Source organism: Coregonus clupeaformis, chromosome 1 (genome assembly GCF_020615455.1).
Source record: "Coregonus clupeaformis isolate EN_2021a chromosome 1, ASM2061545v1, whole genome shotgun sequence".
In the NCBI taxonomy this organism is placed as follows: domain Eukaryota; kingdom Metazoa; phylum Chordata; class Actinopteri; order Salmoniformes; family Salmonidae; genus Coregonus; species Coregonus clupeaformis.
This window is the reverse complement of record NC_059192.1, coordinates 93,539,237-93,561,234: the sequence shown is the minus strand read 5'-3', so window position 1 is coordinate 93,561,234 and position 21,998 is coordinate 93,539,237. Positions and strand designations below refer to the sequence as shown.

The window sequence follows — 21,998 nt, the reverse complement described above, 5'->3', positions numbered from 1 at the left end:
TAGCTTCTCAGAAACAGAGGAGAATGTCATAGCTTCTCAGAAACAGAGGAGAATGTCATAGCTTCTCAGAACCAGAGGAGAATGTCATAGCTTCTCAGAACCAGAGGAGAATGTCATAGCTTCTCAGAACCAGAGGAGAATGTCATAGCTTCTCAGAACCAGAGGAGAATGTCATAGCTTCTCAGAACCAGAGGAGAATGTCATAGCTTCTCAGAACCAGGAAATAGATGAACGTGGAAAGACATCAAATTGGGACTATACGTTTCTATCTGCATTGTTGTCCAAATGGAGTTATTGACATAGCTTTGTTCTGTTCAATATTCTCTACCTATATAGTACTCTAACTACCCCCATCTCATGGTGTTAAGGTCAAAAGAATACAATATAAAACTTGCTGACACCATGCAAACCAATGAGGGTTCGGAACTTTAAAGCCAATTATCTCAGGATCATCTTTTTGCAGATAGAACTTTACAGTCCCAAGCTCTAACATCAGCTTTTTTTTTGCTGTATGTATCATTAATTTTACTGTAGATTTGTTTTCTTGATCTTTCCTTAAAGTTCTGACACACACACACACACACACACACACACACAAACACAAACACGCACTCTTGCACACACCCTCTCCTCTGGTGTGGTATGAGTCTCTGAGAGGTAATATGTTTCTGTGAAGAGCCTTTATGACTTCACTCAGGCAGCATATGAGTCATAAAACACACTGGCCCTGCTCTGGCCCGACACACACACACACACACTGTTTTAAGTCAGCGTCTGAGAAAGGGAGAACAGACTGAAGGGAAATAATCACAGTGCGACTTAAATGGTGAAGTGTGAAGGTTTGCATTTAAATAATCTGGGTGGATTAGAATGAAAACAACTGTAAAATATATGTTAATGTGGCACAAAGCACTGACATCATGTTCTGTAGATCTGATTGGCATAACGAGAAAGAGAGAGAGAGAGAGAGAGAGAGAGAGAGAGAGAGAGAGAGAGAGAGAGAGAGAGAGAGAGAGAGAGACTGTGCTGAAAGCTGCAGTGTCATTGTCCAGCTGTCTTTCGGTTCTCTGGAGAAACAGAAGGTTGGTTTGCATTCTTCACCTCCTCCGACTCCATCTCTATCCCCTCTCCCTTCTGCAGACACTGGCGGTACGGGGGGTGGTTCTGAACACACACACACACAGAGACGAACGGTTCTGGATTACCTAGAGTCTGCACTGTTTGTGTTCTCCAAACCCTTGTAGTTTAATTTATGTGACAAAAGTTGGTTAGAGTACAGATATTATGTAACTATACAGTGGAGAGTTCAGTTACCCATTTATTCATGATTCCTTCGCTGGCGATCTTCACCTCGATGCGGTTGCTGAAAATCTCTTTCTTCATCCTGGACACACAAGAAAAGAAAACACAGGAAAGGTTAAAGTGGCAGTTCAGTCCTAAATCAATATTTGTCAAAGTGACTAAAACCTCAGTGAGGACAATGTGTTCGTTTCCTACCTGTTGAGTTTCATGTTGTGGATGAGTCGATCTCTGTGGATGTCAGCTATCTCCTGTTTAGTCTGCTGGCAGAACCTACAGGGATGGAGATGGAGTAGTGTAGAGCACAGCAGTCAGACATGTTATATACTGTAATATTATTGGTGATGCTATCTCTTTCTTGCCTATGTGTTGTATTCCTGTGCCCGTGTGTGTGTGTGTGTGTGTGTGTGTGTGTGTGTGTGCGTATGTGTATGTGTGTGTGTGTGTCTTACGTGTTGTATTCCTGTTGCCTTTTGTGACTCCTCTCCTCCACATCAGTCAGCACCTCTTGGTAGGTGGGTTTGGACGGAGTTACACCACAGACAGTCAAGGAATACAACTACTGTCACCTTCTTATGACAAACTGCAGTATCTCTATCTAACTTCTGTTACAGTGAGGGAAAAAAGTATTTGATCCCCTGCTGATTTTGTACGTTTGCCCACTGACAAAGAAATGATCAATCTATAATTTTAATGGTAGGTTTATTTGAACAGTGAGAGGCAGAATAACAACAAAAAAATCCAGAAAAACGCATGTCAAAAATGTTATAAATTGATTTGCATTTTAATGAGGGAAATAAGTATTTGACCCCCTCTCAATCAGAAAGATTTCTGGCTCCCAGTTGTCTTTTATACAGGTAACGAGCTGAGATTAGGAGCACACTCTTAAAGGGAGTGCTCCTAATCTCAGCTTGTTACCTGCATAAAAGACACCTGTCCACAGAAGCAATCAATCAATCAGATTCCAAACTCTCCACCATGGCCAAGACCAAAGAGCTCTCCAAGGATGTCAGGGACAAGATTGTAGACCTACACAAGGCTGGAATGGGCTACAAGACCATCGCCAAGCAGCTTGGTGAGAAGGTGACAACAGTTGGTGCGATTATTCGCAAATGGAAGAAACACAAAAGAACTGTCAATCTCCCTCGGCCTGGGGCTCCATGCAAGATCTCACCTCGTGGAGTTGCAATGATCATGAGAACGGTGAGGAATCAGCCCAGAACTACACGGGAGGATCTTGTCAATGATCTCAAGGCAGCTGGGACCATAGTCACCAAGAAAACAATTGGTAACACACTACGCCATGAAGGACTGAAATCCTGCAGCACCCGCAAGGTCCCCCTGCTCAAGAAAACACATATACAGGCCCGTCTGAAGTTTGCCAATGAACATCTGAATGATTCAGAGGAGAACTGGGTGAAAGTGTTGTGGTCAGATGAGACCAAAATCGAGCTCTTTGGCATCAACTCAACTCGCCGTGTTTGGAGGAGGAGGAATGCTGCCTATGACCCCAAGAACACCATCCCCACCATCAAATATGGAGGTGGAAACATTATGCTTTGGGGGTGTTTTTCTGCTAAGGGGACAAGACAACTTCACCGCATCAAAGGGACGATGGACGGGGCCATGTACCGTCAAATCTTGGGTGAGAACCTCCTTCCCTCAGCCAGGGCATTGAAAATGGGTCGTGGATGGGTATTCAAGCATGACAATGACCCAAAATACACGGCCAAGGCAACAAAGGAGTGGCTCAAGAAGAAGCACATTAAGGTCCTGGAGTGGCCTAGCCAGTCTCCAGACCTTAATCCCTTAGAAAATCTGTGGAGGGAGCTGAAGGTTTGAGTTGCCAAACGTCAGGCTCGAAACCTTAATGACTTGGAGAAGATCTGCAAAGAGGTGGGACAAAATCCCTCCTGAGATGTGTGCAAACCTGGTGGCCAACTACAAGAAACATCTGACCTCTGTGATTGCCAACAAGGGTTTTGCCACCAAGTACTAAGTCATGTTTTGCAGAGGGGTCAAATACTTATTTCCCTCATTAAAATGCAAATCAATTTATAACATTTTTGACATGCATTTTTCTGGATTTTGTTGTTGTTATTCTGTCTCTCACTGTTCAAATAAACCTACCATTAACATTATAGACTGATCATGTCTTTGTCAGTGGTTAAACGTACAAAATCAGCAGGGGGTCAAATACTTTTTTCCCTCACTGTATGTTAAATTTCATTAAAGCCTATCAGGTCCTGTGCCTCCCGAGTTGCGCAGCGGTCTAAGGCACTGCATCGCAGTGCTAGAGGCGTCACTACAGACCATGGTTCGATCCCGGCCTGTATCACAACCGGCTGTGATCGGGAGGACCATAGGGCGGCGCACAATTGTCCCAGCGTCGTCCGGGTTAGTAGAGGGTTTGGTCGGGGGGGGCTTTACTTGGCTCATCGTGCTCTTGTGGCTGGCCGGGCGCCTGCAGGCTGACCTCAGTCGTCAGTTGAACGGTGTTTCCTCCGACACATTGCCAGGTCGCAGTTGTAAATGAGAACTTGTTCTCAACTGGCTTACCTGGTTAAATAAAAGTGAAATAAATAAAAATAAATAAAATTGGCTTCTGGGTTAAGCGGGCGGGTGTTAAGAAGCACAGTTAGGCGGGTCATGTTTCGGAGGACGCATTACTTGAAAAAGGGGGTGAAATACAAAAAAAAATGCCTATCAGGTCCTATACATTCTCAAACTATGATTATCACAGAGTTTTACATGGACAGAAAAAGCAGATGAGATTAGTTAACTTTGAACTCTATAGCCCCTGTACCCAGCCCTCCCCTCTTCTCCTGTGCCAGGTTCCATTAACTCCAGTAAAGTACAGTCCCACATAATCCATGCATGTTTTATTAGCATGTTTATGAGTATGTTTTTTACATGTTGTTCTCAGCATGAATACAGTGTGCCAGCTGTGTACAAGACAACGTGTGTGTCTATGCCTGTGTGCGCGTGTGCGTGTGTGCGTCTGTGTGTATGTGTGCATGTATGTGTGTGTGTGTGTGTGTGTGTGTTTGTGTCTGTGTGTGTTTGTGTGAGTGTGTGTGCGTGTGTGTGTGTGTAAGGATATGGCAGGTTGGTGATCTCAGTGCGTGTGATCCTGCGTGTGTCAGATCCAGCGGGTGTAGGGATGTCTTGGAGGTGCAGGTAGCGAGACACCAGAGGACTCTGACCACAGGGCTTGAAACGGACATGCTGGAACTCTGGACCTGCTCCGATGTAGTGGGACTGGAACACACAACACATTCCAACTAATACTAAACACACAACACATTACAACTAATACTAAACACACAACACATTACAACTAATACTAAACACACAACAACTAATACTAAACACAAAACACATTACAACTAATACTAAACACACAACACATTACTACTAATACTAAACACGCAACAACTAATACTAAACACACAGAACACTTTACAACTAATACTAAACACACAACAACTAATACTAAACACACAACACATTACAACTAATACTAAACACACAGAACAACTAATACCAAACACACAACACATATCAACTAATACTAAACACATTTACATTTTAGTCATTTAGCAGACGCTCTTATCCAGAACGACTTACAGGAGCAATTAGGGTTAAGTGCCTTGCTCAAGGGCACATCGACAGATTTTTCACCTAGTCGGCTCGGGGATTAGAACCAGCAACCTTTCGGTTACTAGCACAACGCTCTTAACCACTAAGCTACCTGCCGCCAACTAATACTAAACACACAACACATTACAACTAATACTAAACACACAACACATTACAACTAATACTAAACACACAACACATTACAACTAATACTAAACACACAACACATTACAACTAATACTAAACACACAACACATTACAACTAATACTAAACACACAACACATTCCAACTAATACTAAACACACAACACATTACAACTAATACTAAACACACAACACATTACAACTAATACTAAACACACAACACATTACAACTAATACTAAACACACAACACATTACAACTAATACTAAACATAGAACGCTGTGGTGAATGATGGACGGAGTCAGGCGCAGGAGTAAAATAACCGGATGCAGATGTATTCCTTCCAGACATACAATGCGCCTATAACGGCAATCGAAACAGGTACAGGGGAAACAATCCTCCCTGACCAAACACAGTCTCAGAAAATACAATAAATGTAATGACACAGGGGAAAATCAACCCTGGAAAAATAAATGAGAGAGTATCTCAACCGAGCTACTCTCCTCCCACATAGAACAATCACTCACAAAGACAAGGGGGCAGAGGGAACACTTATACACAGACTAATTACATTTTAGGGGCGGCAGGTAGCTTAGTGGTTAAGAGCGTTGTGCCAGTAATCGAAAGGTCGCTGGTTCTAATCCCCGAGCCGACTAGGTGAAAAATCTAACCCTAATTGCACCTGTAAGTCGCTCTGGATAAGAGCGTCTGCTAAATGACTTAAATGTAATTAGGGGATGAGCACCAGGTGTGTGTGATTGACATGACAAGTGGAGTGATGAGAATGGGAGCGGCAGTAGCTAGTAAGCCGGTGACGACAAACGCTGAAACCTGCCTGAACAAGGAGTCGTGACAAACGCATAACAACTAATACTAAACACATTACAACTAATACTATACTTACAGCTAATACTAAACACATAACAACTAACACATTACAATTAATACTAAACACACAGCACATAAACTAATACTAAACACATATCAACTAATACTTAACACACAATATCAGCTAATACACAACACATGATAATTACACACACACTTTGACACCTTTACCATTTTCACACTATCGTGCTGACCCAAACTGTACTGTTCTGGCTCTGATGTGTTCTTTCCACCGTTGCAGCAGGGTTCCGTCAACTACAGTGGATGCATAACCAGGCCAGCTTGGCTTGGCTTGACCCGGCTCAGTAGAAATGGGTAATTGTGTTGATTCTCTCTGAATCAACGTAGTGTACCATATTGCTGTGTTACCTCTCTCTTGCGGTCCATCCTGGTGTCAGCATTGGCGATGCTTCCTCTCTTCTGCTTCTCTGTGGGGCTGAGACTCAGTCTCCTGGCGCTGGACACCATCTCTTCAAACTCCATCTGCAGGTCTGACACACACACACACAGTGAGTGATTAGTGTATAGTGTGGGTATGGTTAACACCAGAGTCATGTATAGGCTATGGGTGCAAAAGCACGGTGCACTGCAAAGTGGAAAATGTACCATAAACCTCATTATCATCGGAATTTAATGAAACTTTTCTTCAACAATGTGCGTTATGAAGAGGAGACTATTTATGTATTGCTCCGGTTTTTTTAAATTATACCATGCCATTGTTGAATATTTGTTTTTGATTGTCTTGAAGGGCATTCTATAACGCACGGTATATCAGCACGGTAGAATTCAATGGCTATAGTTAATTCTTATATGTTATATACTGCTTTTGACAGCAAAAGTCAAATTGAAAACATTATTGGCATTGTTGAGCTAGGACTGATGGTTTGGTTAGCTAAACTAGCAAGTCTGTTTGTTTGGTTACCAAGGCAATTACTGTAGCTATCTAAACTCAGCAAAAAAAGAAACGTCCACTCACTGTCAACTGCATTTATTTTCAGCAAACTTAACATGTGTAAATATTTGTATGAACGTAACAAGATTCAACAACTGAGACATAAACTGAAAAGGTTCCACAGACATGTGACTAACAGAAATGGAATAATGTGTCCCTGAACAAAGGGGGGGTCAAAATCAAAAGTAACAGTCAGTATCTGGTGTGGTCACAAGCTGCATTAAGTACTGCAGTGCATCTCCTCCTCATGGACTGCACCAGATTTGCCAGTTCTTGCTGTGAGATGTTACCCCACTCTTCCTCCAAGGCACCTGCAAGTTCCCGGACATTTCTGGGGGGAATGGCCAAAGCCCTCACCCTCCGATCCAACAGGTCCCAGACGTGCTCAATGGGATTGAGATCCGGGCTCTTCGCTTGCCATGGCAGAACACTGACATTCCTGTCTTGCAGGACATCACGCACAGAACGAGCAGTATGGCTGGTGGCATTGTCATGCTGGAGGGTCATGTCAGGATGAGCCTGCAGGAAGGGTACCACATGAGGGAGGAGGATGTCTTCCCTGTAACGCACAGCGTTGAGATTGCCTGCAATGACAACAAGCTCAGTCCGATGATGCTGTGACACACCGCCCCAGACCATGACGGACCCTATACCTCCAAATCGATCCCGCTCCAGAGTACAGGCCTCGGTGTAACGCTCATTCCTTCGACGATAAACGCGAATCCAACCATCACCCTTTGAGACAAAACCGTGACTCGTCAGTGAAGAGCACTTTTTGCCAGTCCTGTCTGGTCCAGCGACGGTGGGTTTGTGCCTATAGGCGACATTGTTGCCGGTGATGTCTGGTGAGAACCTGCCTTACAACAGGCCTACAAGCCCTCAGTCCAGCCTCTCTCAGCCTATTGCGGACAGTCTGAGCACTGATGGAGGTATTGTGCGTTCCTGGTGTAACTCGGGCAGTTGTTGTTGCCATCCTGTACCTGTCCCGCAGGTGTGATGTTCGGATGTACCGATCCTGTGCAGGTGTTGTTACACTTGTTCTGCCACTGCGAGGACGATCAGCTGTCCGTCCTGTCTCCCTGTAGCACTGTCTTAGGCGTCTCACAGTACGGACATTGCAGTTTATTGCCCTGGCCACATCTGCAGTCCTCATGCCTCCTTGCAGCATGCCTAAGGCACGTTCACGCAGATGAGCAGGGACCCTGGGCATCTTTCTTTTGGTGTTTTTCAGAGTCAGTAGAAAGGCCTCTTTAGTGTCCTAAGTTTTCATAACTGTGACCTTAATTGCCTACCGTCTGTAAGCTGTTAGGCCCCGTGTAGCTCAGTTGGTAGAGCATGGCGCTTGCAACGCCAGGGTTGTGGGTTCGTTCCCTACGGGGGGCCAGTATGAAAAAATTTATGCACTCACTAACTGAAAGTCGCTCTGGATAAGAGCATCTGCTAAATGACTAAAATGTAAATGTTAGTGGATTTTGAACACATTTCTAGCTGCAAATGTATTAACTTATGGCCAAGTTGTTCATTTTTTCCATAGAATACATAGCCCCCAGTTATTATCCCTTACATAATCCGCTCCTTATAACGGCCATTGTTGAAGAACATTTTCAGATTAAATCACACTGCAAGATTATAATGAGGTTTACGGTATTTTCTGCACTTTGCACAATGCTTTTGCACTAAGAAAATGTTGCCCTAAATCTATGAATCAGGTTGGCACTGGACTAACCTCACCCCCAGGCTATTGTGCACAGCGCATATAAGCCTGGGATATCAACCACTCAAAATTGGCCTTACTGGGAGTGACCATAGAATTCTATTGGAGTGACCTACTGAGTAAAGTATTTATCATCATTTAATTTAAGCGAATCCCACAACTGCGAAGAGTGGCTCTGTGCTTGTGGTGTGCTAGCGTACAGGATAGAGTTAGGGGGAAGGTGTTGTGGAAGATGATTGGTTGGTAGATTAAGCCGATTAAGCCAATGTCTACGCGGCGGGAATTTCTCCCGGCTCTCTGTATTGGCTAACGAAGGTACACCAGGCTTTGGGTGAAAGTGTCTGGGAAGGAGATTAGCACTGGACAGATGATGTATGACATGCCCTGTTCAAATCCGCCTGACGCCACTTCTAACCCCAACACTCACTACACCAGGGTCAAACAAACACACAGGGTGTCCTTTTTAGAGGAAACTTTATACCATACACACACACATGGACACAAGCATATACCCACACACAAACATACGCACACACAAACACACGCACACACAAACACACAACTACTCTAACAGGTGGGCAGGCAGGAACTCAGCTGTTTGGGTTTCCAGAGCTTGTTCAGTTAAATTGTGACCAGAGCCACAGATGGAGAGCTTTGTGCCCCTAAACCCCTAAAAACACTGCCTGCCAGCTCTCTCTCTCTCTCTCTCTCTCTCTCTCTCTCCCTCTGTCCCTCTCTGTCTGTCTCTCTCACTATCCCTCTCTCTATCTCTCTCTCTATATCCCCCTCTCTCTCTTTCTGTTTGGTCTCTCTCTCTCTCTCTCTCTAGAGTGTGTTTGTCTAAGCAAGGCAAGGCAGTGCTCTTCCAGCCCCAGAGAGCAGACCTGATCCCCAGCAGCTGTTGCTGTATTCATGTGGATTAGAGTTTTCCCCAGACACAGGCTGCGTCCTAAATACTATTCCATATGTGGTGCACTACTTTTGACCATAGCCTTATGGGCCCTGATCAAAAGTAGTGCATTATACAGGGAGTAGTGTTTCATTTGAGACACAGCCACAAAGAGAGACACAACACCTGTTCACATTCTGCACCAGCAACTAACTAGACCCATTACAACACTACACAACTCCCTAACAAGACACATAGTGTATAATAGGTTATACGCCACTTAGCAGACACTTTTATCTAAAGCGACTTGCAGTACAGTGAGTGCACACATGTTTAGTCAAGAGAGAGAAGAGATGTAGATAAGGCCTTTGGGGATATTAACAGTTAATGCTGTGTTCTGTATTTTGAGAAAGTGGACTGTCATTATTTTATGACAACAGTCTCCTTTTCAGACAGTCTTTGGAAGATAAGCCATCATAAGGTAAACACACCACAGAGGAGGAACATGACACGTGGCCCCATAATGTTTCATTATGAAGTTACTGAAACCCAATGATATATTTGCAACGCCAGGGTTGTGGGTTCGATTCCCATTGGGGGGCCAGTATGAATAATAATATGTATTCACTAACTGTAAGTCGCTCTGGATAAGAGCGTCTGCTAAATGACGTAAATGTAAATGTAAGCAAAGCATGGACCACATATATTTTCTAGCCAGGGACAGTCAGTGAGTTAAGAAGAAACAACCAGCTCAGTGTTCATATAAACAAAAAGACAGACAGACGGACAGACAGACAGGCGGACAGACAGACAGACATCAGACATCATCATCAGCAACATCAAAGTCATGTTGTAACATAGCCTGGTCTAAGCCTGGGGTGAAGTCATGTTGTAACGTAGCCTGTTCTAAGCCTGGGGTGAAGTCATGTTGTAACATAGCCTGGTCTAAGCCTGGGGTGAAGTCATGTTGTAACGTAGCCTGGTCTAAGCCTGGGGGTGAAGTCATGTTGTAACGTAGCCTGGTCTAAGCCTGGGGGTGAAGTCATGTTGTAACGTAGCCTGGTCTAAGCCTGGGGTGAAGTCATGTTGTAATGTAGCCTGGTCTAAGCCTGGGGGTGAAGTCATGTTGTAACGTAGCCTGGTCTAAGCCTGGGGTGAAGTCATGTTGTAACGTAGCCTGGTCTAAGCCTGGGGTGAAGTCATGTTGTAACGTAGCCTGGTCTAAGCCTGGGGGTGAAGTCATGTTGTAATGTAGCCTGGTCTAAGCCTGGGGGTGAAGTCATGTTGTAACGTAGCCTGGTCTAAGCCTGGGGTGAAGTCATGTTGTAACGTAGCCTGGTCTAAGCCTGGGGTGAAGTCATGTTGTAACGTAGCCTGGTCTAAGCCTGGGGTGAAGTCATGTTGTAATGTAGCCTGGTCTAAGCCTGGGGGTGAAGTCATGTTGTAATGTAGCCTGGTCTAAGCCTGGGGTGAAGTCATGTTGTAATGTAGCCTGGTCTAAGCCTGGGGTGAAGTCATGTTGTAACGTAGCCTGGTCTAAGCCTGGGGTGAAGTCATGTTGTAATGTAGCCTGGTCTAAGCCTGGGGGTGAAGTCATGTTGTAACATATCCTGGTCTAAGCCTGGGGTGATATCCAGAGTGACTGTAAAGAGGGTGGACAGGTCTGAGAAGTGACCAATAGGACCAGGCAGCCCTGTCTCTCTCAATTCAATTCAATTCAATTCAATTCAATCTAAGGGCTTTATTGGCATGGGAAACGTATGTTAACATTGCCAAAGCAAGTGAAGTAGATAGTAAACAAAAGTGAAATAAACAATAAATATTAACAGTAAACATTACACTCAGCAGTTCCAAAAGAATAAAGACATTTCAAATGTCATATTATGTCTATATACAGTGTTGTAACAATGTGCAAATAGTTAAAGTACAAATGGGAAAATAAATAAACATAAATATGGGTTGTATTTACAATTGTGCTTGTTCTTCACTGGTTGCCCTTTTCTTGTGGCAACAGGTCACAAATCATGCTGCTGTGATGGCACACTGTGGTTTTTCACCCAGTAGATAAGGAAGTTTATCAAAATTGGGTTTGTTTTCAAATTATTTGTGGATCTCTGTAATCTGAGGGAAATATGTGTCTCTAATATGGTCATACATTTGGCAGGAGGTTAGGAAGTGCAGCTCAGTTTCCACCTCATTTTGTGGGCAGTGTGCACATAGCCTGTCTTCTCTTGAGAGCCAGGTCTGCCTACGGCGGCCTTTCTCAATAGCAAGGCTATGCTCACTGAGTCTATACATAGTCAAAGCTTTCCTTAACTTTGGGTCAGTCACAGTGGTCAGGTATTGTGCCACTGTGTACTCTCTGTTTAGGGCCAAATAGCATTCTAGTTTGCTCTGTTTTTTTGTTAATTCTTTCCAATGTGTCAAGTAATTATCTTTTTGGTTTCTCATGATTTGATTGGGTCTAATTGTGTTGTTGTTGTTGTCCTGGGGCTCTCTCTCTCTCTCTCTCTCTCTCTCTCTCTCTCTCTCTCTCTCTCTCTCTCGCTCTCTCTCTCTCTCTCTCATTTCCTTCTCTTATCTATCTGTACGATCTCTTTCACACTTCAGTAACCCTTACCCTGAGACTATCTGAGCTGGAGCTATCTGAGACTATCTGTAGGGTCACTCTGACACCTCCACTCTGACCTGAGCTGACACCTCCACCCTGAGCTGAGCTGACACCTCCACCCTGACCTGAGCTGACACCTCCACCCTGAGATGAGCTGACACCTCCACCCTGACCAGAGCTGACACCTCCACCCTGACCTGAGCTGACTCCTCCACCCTGACCTGACACTTCAAATCAATCAAATCAAATCAAATTTTATTGGTCACATGCGCCGAATACAACAAGTGCAGACATTACAGTGAGCTGACACCTCCACCCTGACCTGAGCTGACACCTCCACCCTGACCTGAGCTGACACCTCCACCCTGACCTGACCTGAGCTGACACCTCCACCCTGACCTGACCTGAGCTGACACCTCCACCCTGACCTGACCTGAGCTGACACCTCCACCCTGACCTGAGCTGACACCTCCACCCTGACCAGAGCTGACACCTCCACCCTGAGCTGAGCTGAGCTGACACCTCCACCCTGACCTGAGCTGACACCTCCACCCTGACCTGAGCTGACACCTCCACCCTGAGCTGAGCTGACACCGCCACCCTGAGCTGAGCTGACACCTCCACCCTGAGCTGAGCTGACACCTCCACCCTGACCTGACACCTCCACCCTGACCTGAGCTGACACCTCCACCCTGACCTGAGCTGAGCTGACACCTCCACCCTGAGCTGAGCTGAGCTGACACCTCCACCCTGAGCTGAGCTGTAACCATCAGAGCTGTGATGACCTAGCCTGTGACTCTCGGTCACCTTTTATTGCTGCTGTGAAACTGTGTGTTAGGACCCAGGAAGAGACGCTTCAGAGAGCTTGTTTACAGCAGTACAGTCGGAGTGCGTGCCATGGAGTGTGTGTGAGAGGGTGTGTGTTTTCTGTGTCCTGTCCTTGGCTGCTGTTCCAGATCAGACTGTTCTATTCCTCTTCACAGGATACTGCTGTTTCATGGTGAGTCATGTTACATCTTCAATCATCGTCTTCATCTTCCTTCAGTTACAGGATATGAGTAAAAGCCATTTTGATTCTGCGACAACACATTTTCTTTGTATTCTTCACTGTAAGATGGTGTTTGATCTCTGATATCTGATATCTGATCCAGTGCTGTTGGAGACACGCCAACCTGTCTGCTAGTTACACATGCTACGTGTGTGTGTTTGTGTGTGTTTGTTTGTGTGTGTGTGTGTGTGTGTGTGTTATTTATAGTGCATGGCGAATGTTGTCAGCTCCATCCCTAGAGCTCCCCACTTACAGTGGAATTTAGAAAGCAAGAGCTAAACCCAAACAGTCTAAACCTGGGCTAAGAATAACTGACCTTAAATATCATCCATCCACACACAGAGTAAACCTTCTCATTTCACTACAAGACAGGGCGAAGCAGGAACACACACACAGACACAGACACACACACGCACACGCACACACACACACAGAGACGCCTCCTCCCAGAAATGCTTTTAAAGAGTGGTGCGCTGTGTGTGTGTGTGTGTGTGTGTGTGTGTGTGTGTGTGTGTGTGTGTGTGTGTGTGTGTGTGTGTGTGTGTGTGTGTGTGTGTGTGTGTGTGTGTGTGTGTGCGTGCGTGCGTGCGTGCGTGCGTGCGTGCGTGCGTGCGTGCGTGCGTGCGTGCGTGCGTGCGTGCGCGCGCGCGCGCGTGCGTGTGCGTGTGCGTGTGCGTGTGTGTACCTGCTTGTGTGGAGGAAGATATCACAAAGTACCCTAATAGTGGAACTCCTCTAACTAGTGGATCTAGCACTGTGTCAGCAGGAGAAGTGGTTCACTGGACACACCAACGGACAAAACCAACAGGGAAATCCTGTTCTGATCCTGCCAATGAGGCATTCTAATCTCTGCACCCAGAACCCAATCTCACACAAGAGACTATAGAGGCATTACAACTAACCAGTTGTGGCTGGCGGCACTCTAAGCCGGAGGACAGGTTCATAGTAGTGGCTGGACCGGAATGAATGGAACGGTATCAAACACATCAATATGTGGTTTCCATATGTTTGATTCTGCTCCATTCGGTCTATTCCAGTCAATACTACGAGCCGCCCTCACCTGCCTCCACTGTAACTAACCTGCTGATTAACCAACATGTTGGTTGGACTGAGGTCCAGTCTGTGTTTGATGTATGGCTACGCCCCAAATAGCACCCTATTCCCTATAGCGCACTACTTTTGACCAGGGCCAATATAGGGACAAACCAATGCACTATATAGGGAATAGGGTGCCATTTGGGGCACAGGCTGCTGGACCTTGGGGCCTATGATTAGACAGTAACCAGTGATTTGTCCCCAAACCATAACCCTGACCTGCAGACACCCCATCAGCCACAGTCCATAAACCCTGCTCCTACATTATATGTAAAGATACAGCTAGAGAGACCGGACGCACGTAACAACAACACTCACACGGATACTGCAGCTCTGGATAGTTTCTGTGCTTAGGACTTCCAATGGATTCAGAGAATAAAATTCATAACCTGTCCTGTAAATGTAACTTCATGTCTTCAGGAAATTGTGGTAAGGAAATACTTCTGGTCTAACTCACTATGGCTGTTTCTCCCAAGTTGTACCCAATTCCCTATAAAGTGCACTCCTTTTGACCAGAGCCCTATGGGCCCTGGTCAAAAGTAGTGAAATACATACGGAATAGGGTGCCATTTGGGACGTAAGTACTGTACGTGGTTCAGAAGAGCAGTCTTCAGCTCTGAGTCAGAAGGCTACCCCTGACAACAGGCTGTATCTGGAGTTGGCTTTAAGGTTTGAGGTTTGGCCCTCCAGAGCTCTCCAGAGCTCTGTTAGTGTGTTTCTGGTGCGTGTTAGCATGTTTCTGCAAACGTGTCCCATCCCAATCACCTCAGCCCTCTCAGGATCTATTGGCCGTGGCAGCTTTAACAATGAGCCCAGTCAATTAGCAGGAAAGGTGAGGTTTTAAAGACTGACCTCTGGGTTGGACGCAGCACATACCTCTGGCAGCTACCACACTCTACTCAATAACCTATATACTATAACTGAGGGAGAGAGAGAGAGAGAGAGAGAGAGGAGGAGAAGGAGGAGGGAGAGAGACGGAGTAAGAGAAAGAAAGAGAGAGAGGTAGAGAAGTTAAAGAGGTGTACTCACGCAGGTCTGTCGTGCCTGCGGCCAGTCTACTTCCTGTGCTGTTCTGCTGTAAAGGCCAGCTGAGCTGAACAGAGCTGAGCAGAGCAGAGACCGAACAGAGCTGAGCTGAGCAGAGGCCGAATAGAGCAGAGCAGAGACCGAACAGAGCTGAGCAGAGACAGAACAGAGCTGAGCAGAGCAGAACTGAACAGAGACAAAACAGAGCTGAGCAGAGCAGAGACAGAGCAGAGACAGATCAGAAAAGAGACAGAGCTGAGCAGAGACAGAGCTGAGCAGAGACAGAGCTGAGCAGAGACAGAGCTGAGCAGAGACATAGCTGAGCAGAGACATAGCTGAGCAGAGACAGCGACAGAGCAGAGACAGAGCTGAGCAGAGACAGAGTTGAGCAGAAACAGAGCTGAGCAGAGACAGAGCTGAGCAGAGACAGAGCAGAGACATAGCTGAGCAGAGACAGAGTTGAGCAGAGACAGAGCTGAGCTGAGCAGAGACAGAGCTGAGCAGAGACAGAGCAGAGACAGATCTGAGCAGAGACAGAGCTGAGCAGAGACAGAGCTGAGCAGAGACAGAGCTGAGCAGAGACAGAGCCGAGCAGAGACAGAGCTGAGACAGAGCTGAGCAGAGACAGAGCTGAGACAGAGCTGAGCAGAGACAGAGCTGAGCAGAGACAGAGCTGAACAGAGACAGAGCTGAGCAGAGACAGAGCTGAGCAGAGACAGAGCTGAGCAGAGACATAGCTGAGCAGAGACAGAGACAGAGCAGAGACAGAGCTGAGCAGAGACATAGCTGAGCAGAGACAGAGACAGAGCAGAGACAGAGCTGAGCAGAGACAGAGCTGAGCAGAGACACAGCTGAGCAGAGACAGAGACAGAGCAGAGACAGAGCTGAGCAGAGACAGAGCTGAGCAGAGACACAGCTGAGCAGAGACAGAGACAGAGCAGAGACAGAGCTGAGCAGAGACAGCGCAGAGACAGAACTGAGCAGAGACAGAACAGAAACAGAACTGTGCTGTATTTTATCCTCTACAGAAGGCTACTGTTTAAACACTGCAACACACTACCGTACCTGTACACACTGTCATATAGGACTGTGCACCCACACTACCTGTACCCACACTACCTGTACCCACACTACCTGTACCCACACTACCTGTACCCACACTACATGTACACACTTAAACCACCTGCAGAGAAAATGGGCTGTGTCATGACTGTGAGGGTAAAGACCCTGTCCTTAACCTGCAGCATGGTCTCTGGTACAACCTCTAGGAAAAGACCCTGTCCTTAACCTGCAGCATGGTCTCTGGTACAACCTCTAGGAAAAGACCCTGTCCTTAACCTGCAGCATGGTCTCTGGTATAACCTCTAGGTAAAGACTCTGTCCTTAACCTCCAGTATGGTCTCTGGTACAACCTCTAGGAAAAGACCCTGTCCTTAACCTGCAGCATGGTCTCTGGTATAACCTCTAGGTAAAGACCCTGTCCTTAACCTCCAGTATGGTCTCTGGTACAACCTCTAGGAAAAGACCCTGTCCTTAACCTGCAGCATGGTCTCTGGTATAACCTCTAGGTAAAGACTCTGTCCTTAACCTCCAGTATGGTCTCTGGTATAACCTCTAGGTAAAGACTCTGTCCTTAACCTCCAGTTTGGTCTCTGGTATAACCTCTAGGTAAAGACTCTGTCCTTAACCTCCAGTATGGTCTCTGGTACAACCTCTAGGTAAAGACCCTGTCCTTAACCTCCAGTATGGTCTCTGGTACAACCTCTAGGTAAAGACCCTGTCCTTAACCTCCAGTATGGTCTCTGGTACAACCTCTAGGTAAAGACTCTGTCCTTAACCTCCAGTATGGTCTCTGGTACAACCTCTAGGTAAAGACTCTGTCCTTAACCTCCAGTATGGTCTCTGGTACAACCTCTAGGTAAAGACCCTGTCCTTAACCTCCAGTTTGGTCTCTGGTACAACCTCTAGGTAAAGACCCTGTCCTTAACCTCCAGTATGGTCTCTGGTACAACCTCTAGGTAAAGACCCTGTCCTTAACCTCCAGTATGGTCTCTGGTATAACCTCTAGGTAAAGACCCTGTCCTTAACCTCCAGTATGGTCTCTGGTATAACCTCTAGGTAAAGACCCTGTCCTTAACCTCCAGTATGGTCTCTGGTACAACCTCTAGGTAAAGACTCTGTCCTTAACCTCCAGTATGGTCTCTGGTATAACCTCTAGGAAAAGACCCTGTCCTTAACCTCCAGTTTGGTCTCTGGTATAACCTCTAGGTAAAGACCCTGTCCTTAACCTCCAGTATGGTCTCTGGTACAACCTCTAGGTAAAGACTCTGTCCTTAACCTCCAGTATGGTCTCTGGTATAACCTCTAGGAAAAGACCCTGTCCTTAACCTCCAGTATGGTCTCTGGTATAACCTCTAGGTAAAGACTCTGTCCTTAACCTCCAGTATGGTCTCTGGTACAACCTCTAGGTAAAGACCCTGTCCTTAACCTCCAGTATGGTCTCTGGTACAACCTCTAGGTAAAGACCCTGTCCTTAACCTCCAGTATGGTCTCTGGTACAACCTCTAGGTAAAGACTCTGTCCTTAACCTCCAGTATGGTCTCTGGTACAACCTCTAGGTAAAGACCCTGTCCTTAACCTCCAGTATGGTCTCTGGTACAACCTCTAGGTAAAGACCCTGTCCTTAACCTCCAGTTTGGTCTCTGGTACAACCTCTAGGTAAAGACCCTGTCCTTAACCTCCAGTATGGTCTCTGGTACAACCTCTAGGTAAAGACCCTGTCCTTAACCTCCAGTATGGTCTCTGGTACAACCTCTAGGTAAAGACCCTGTCCTTAACCTCCAGTATGGTCTCTGGTATAACCTCTAGGAAAAGACCCTGTCCTTAACCTCCAGTATGGTCTCTGGTATAACCTCTAGGAAAAGACCCTGTCCTTAACCTCCAGTATGGTCTCTGGTATAACCTCTAGGTAAAGACCCTGTCCTTAACCTCCAGTATGGTCTCTGGTACAACCTCTAGGAAAAGACCCTGTCCTTAACCTCCAGTATGGTCTCTGGTATAACCTCTGGGTAAAGACCCTGTCCTTAACCTGCAGCATGGTCTCTGGTTTAACCTCTGGGTAAAAACTTGGTCTTAACCTGCGATCTGGGTCTCTATTAAAACCACTGAAATAGCCTAATAGATGCACTAATATCAAGAACCAGCACCTATTTGAAGTAGACTAATAATCAAATGTTGCCGTTTTTCAAAGTATTCAGACCCTTTCCCTTTTTCCACAGTTTGTTACGTTACAGCCTTATTCTAAAATGGATTAAATTAATTGTTTTCCTCATCAACCTACACACAATATCCCATAATGACAAAGTGAAAACAGTTTTCTAGAAATGTTTGCACATTTATAAAATAAACTTGATTGGAGTCCACCTGTGGTAAATTCAATTGATTGGACATGATTTGGAAAGACACACACCTGTCTATATAAGGTCCCACAGTTGACAGTGCATGTCAGAGCAAAAACCAAGCCATGAGGTCGAAGGAATTGTCCATAGAGCTCCGAGACAGAATTGTGTCGAGGCACAGATCTGGGGAAGGCTACCAAAAAATGTCTGCAGCATTGAAGTTCCCCAAGAACACAGTGGCCTCCATCATTCTTAAATGGAAGAAGTTTGGAACCACCAAGACTCTTCCTAGAGCTGGCCGCCAGGCCAAACTGAGCAATTGGGGGAGAAGGGCCTTGGTCAGGGAGGTGACCAAGAACCCGATGGTCACTCTGACAGAGCTCCAGAGTTCCTCTGTAGAGATGGGAGAACCTTCCAGGAGAAAAACCATATCTGCAGCACTCCACCAAACAGGCCTTGATGGTAGAGTGGCCAGACAGAAGACACTCCTCAGGCACATGACAGCCCGCTTGGAGTTTGCCAAAAGGCACCTAAAGGACTCTCAGACTATGAGAAAGAAGATTCTCTGGTCTGATGAAACCAAGATTGAACTCTTTGGCCTGAATGCCAAGCGTCACGTCTGGAGGAAACCTAGCACCATCCCTACGGTGAAGCATGGTGGTGGCAGCATCATGCTGTGGGGATGTTTTTCAGCGGCAGGGACTGGGAGACTAGTCAGGATCGAGGGAAAGATGAACGGAGCAAAGTACAGAGAGATCCTTGATGAAAACCTGCTCCAGAGCACTCAGGACCTCAAACTGGGGCGAAGGTTCACCTTCCAACAGGACAACGACCCTAAGCACACAGCCAAGACAATGCAGGAGTGGCTTCAGGACAAGTCTCTGAATGACCTTGAGTGGCCCAGCCAGAGCCCGGACTTGAACACGATCGAACATCTCTGGAGAGACCTGAAAATAGCTGTGCAGCAACACTCCCCATCAAACCTGACAGAGCTTGAGAGGATCTACAGAGAAGAACGGGAGAAACTCCCCAAATACAGGTGTACCATGCTTGTAGTGTCATACCCAAGAAGACTCGAAGCTGTAATCGCTGCCAAAGGTGCTTCAACAAAGTATTGAGTAAAGGGACTGAATATTTATGTAAATGTGATATTTCCATTTGTTCTTTTTTATACACATTTCTAAAAACCTGTTTTTGCTTTGTCATTATGGGGTATTGTGTGTAGATTGATGAGGGGAAAATAAAACAATTTAATCCATTTTAGAATAAGGCTGTAACGTAACAAAATGTGGAAAAAGTCAAGGGGTCTGAATACTTTCCCAATGAACTGTAAGCCTAGAGCAATAGCTACACTGTAGTTTTAAGATGAATGACACAACAAGATCTCAACAAAATCAACAAAATTAGATGTATTATGGATGAACGTCTATTTTTGACGCATTCATTCTTAAAACACAAACAACTTAAAGGTTAACAGTTTAGGCATGAATTCCGAGTGGTTAAGATTAGGGCTTGGGGAAGGCTTAAAACCATTAAAAATTACGTGCTATTACCATCAAGTATCATCAAGTATTCTCATGGCTTCCTAGAGCATTGTGAACTGCGGTGGCACAGTGGTCTAAGTAAGGCGCTCCAGCTCCGAGCATCACGAGTTGGAGCCCAGTGCTGGCCAATCCTTTTTTTTTTAATGGTGCGCACCGAGGAAGGCGCAGGTGTCTAAACAGAGGAAGGCAAATATCAATGTTCTCAGGACCTTTTCAAACTTCCAAAATCTATTTATAGTGATCAGGCTGGAATGACAACGCTTACATAATTACAAATAGTTAGTTTATTTTAAACTATATTAAATAAGCTAGGTTGTATACACAATGGTGATATATGGTGCTGTGTGTTTACAGTAGCCTACATCATTATTGGCTTTAAAGAGCTGAGGATTTACATTGTCAACTGTCAATGCATCTTGTGATGCGCTTTGTTAACATGTGGATAACTATTTATTGCAAAAAATAACAACACTGTTTCAATGCCACATAAATATTAAAAACCTTGGCCATAAAAGATCACTAGAGCAGAAAACATTGAAATATCACACCCTTAGCGTGTGAACGCTATCTGAGGTGATGGAGAGGACACATGAAGGATCCCTACACACGCACGCACACATACATACACACACACACACACACACACACACACACACACACACACACACACACAGACACCCACACAGACACCCACACACACAGACACCCACACTCTCTCTCAAACACACACACACACACCACAACCACAGGCTGGGTCCTGACTGACACCTAATCGATGAGATGTTTATGACCACTAGTTGAGTTCAGCAGATGAGAGGGAGGCAGAAACTCCTCAGCATTCTCCCTCTCCCCACGAGAGCCCTCATCATTAGGGACCATATAAAAGTGAACTGTCCAGTCCTAGGAGAGGCCAGGTATGTGGGCTTTAATAACAAACATGGAAAGTGAAAGAGTGCTTGACCCCAGAGGGAGATGAGTACCTGAGAGAGGTAATGCCTTCTGGTTCTGTCTGCCCCAATAGAAGGCTGCCAGTGTGTGAGTTTAGCGAGGGCTTTGATCTTCAGGTCTGGGGGTGGACGAATCCCTTACTCTCTAAAGATGTCTCAAAGCTACTAAAGACACCCAGTGAATGATTGTGACATGTACAATAACAGGGGAAACGTTGGGCTTTGGATGTTTATAATTTTGTGTAATAATCTCATCCCGCTCTTTAATTGAAGGTAAGGTTTTCTAACAAACACACTTAGACATGAGTTGACATTTGAAACAATGCTAAAGCGTTTAAGTGAGGGGGCATTTGGTGGGAAAGGGGGAGAGAGACGCTGCACTGGTCGTTGAGAGAGCATGCTAAAGTAATAATGGCATTCCAGGAGCAGACCAGGAGAAAATCAGCTATTTATTCATGTTTATAGCTCCCTCTCAGGATGACTGGCCGACTGACAGACAAAAACAGAGAGATAGAGAGAGATACAGGCAATAAAAAAGAGAGAGACAGAAAGAGATTAAAACAGAGAAAGGGAGAGAGAAATAAATATAGAAAAAGATAGAGAGGGAGAGAGAGAGAGAGAGAGAGAGAAAAACAGAGAGAGAAACAGGGTGGAACAGAAGGGGGGAGTTTTGGGGGGAGGGTTGGTGATGAAGGGGGGTACTCTCTCCCTCTCTGTCTCCCTCTCTCTCCACCAGTGACAGCTGAGTGGCTAGGAGCTAATTGCTGTTGCGTGAGGTCAGAGAGGCATTTATCTAACTGAG

The 21,998-nt window shown here is 45.7% G+C and overlaps 1 protein-coding gene across 3 annotated transcripts in view; it reads right to left on the bottom strand.

Annotated features, from left to right (window-relative positions):
- Positions 1-656: 656 nt before the first annotated feature.
- LOC121579785 (protein FAM227B-like) overlaps positions 657-21,998 on the bottom strand; it is a 62,386-nt gene continuing 41,044 nt past the window's right edge. For 2 of the 3 annotated variants that reach the window (XM_041894685.2, XM_041894693.2), the window contains 6 exons: positions 6,342-6,463; positions 4,403-4,560; positions 1,752-1,829; positions 1,498-1,572; positions 1,315-1,384; positions 657-1,164 (listed from right to left, as the gene is read on the bottom strand). In XM_041894685.2, the coding sequence (XP_041750619.2) occupies positions 1,042-1,164; positions 1,315-1,384; positions 1,498-1,572; positions 1,752-1,829; positions 4,403-4,560; positions 6,342-6,463 (626 nt within the window). In that variant the 3' untranslated portion in view covers positions 657-1,041. The remainder of the gene's footprint in view (positions 1,165-1,314; positions 1,385-1,497; positions 1,573-1,751; positions 1,830-4,402; positions 4,561-6,341; positions 6,464-21,998) is intronic. The other variant, XM_045223506.1, reaches the window with a different exon arrangement.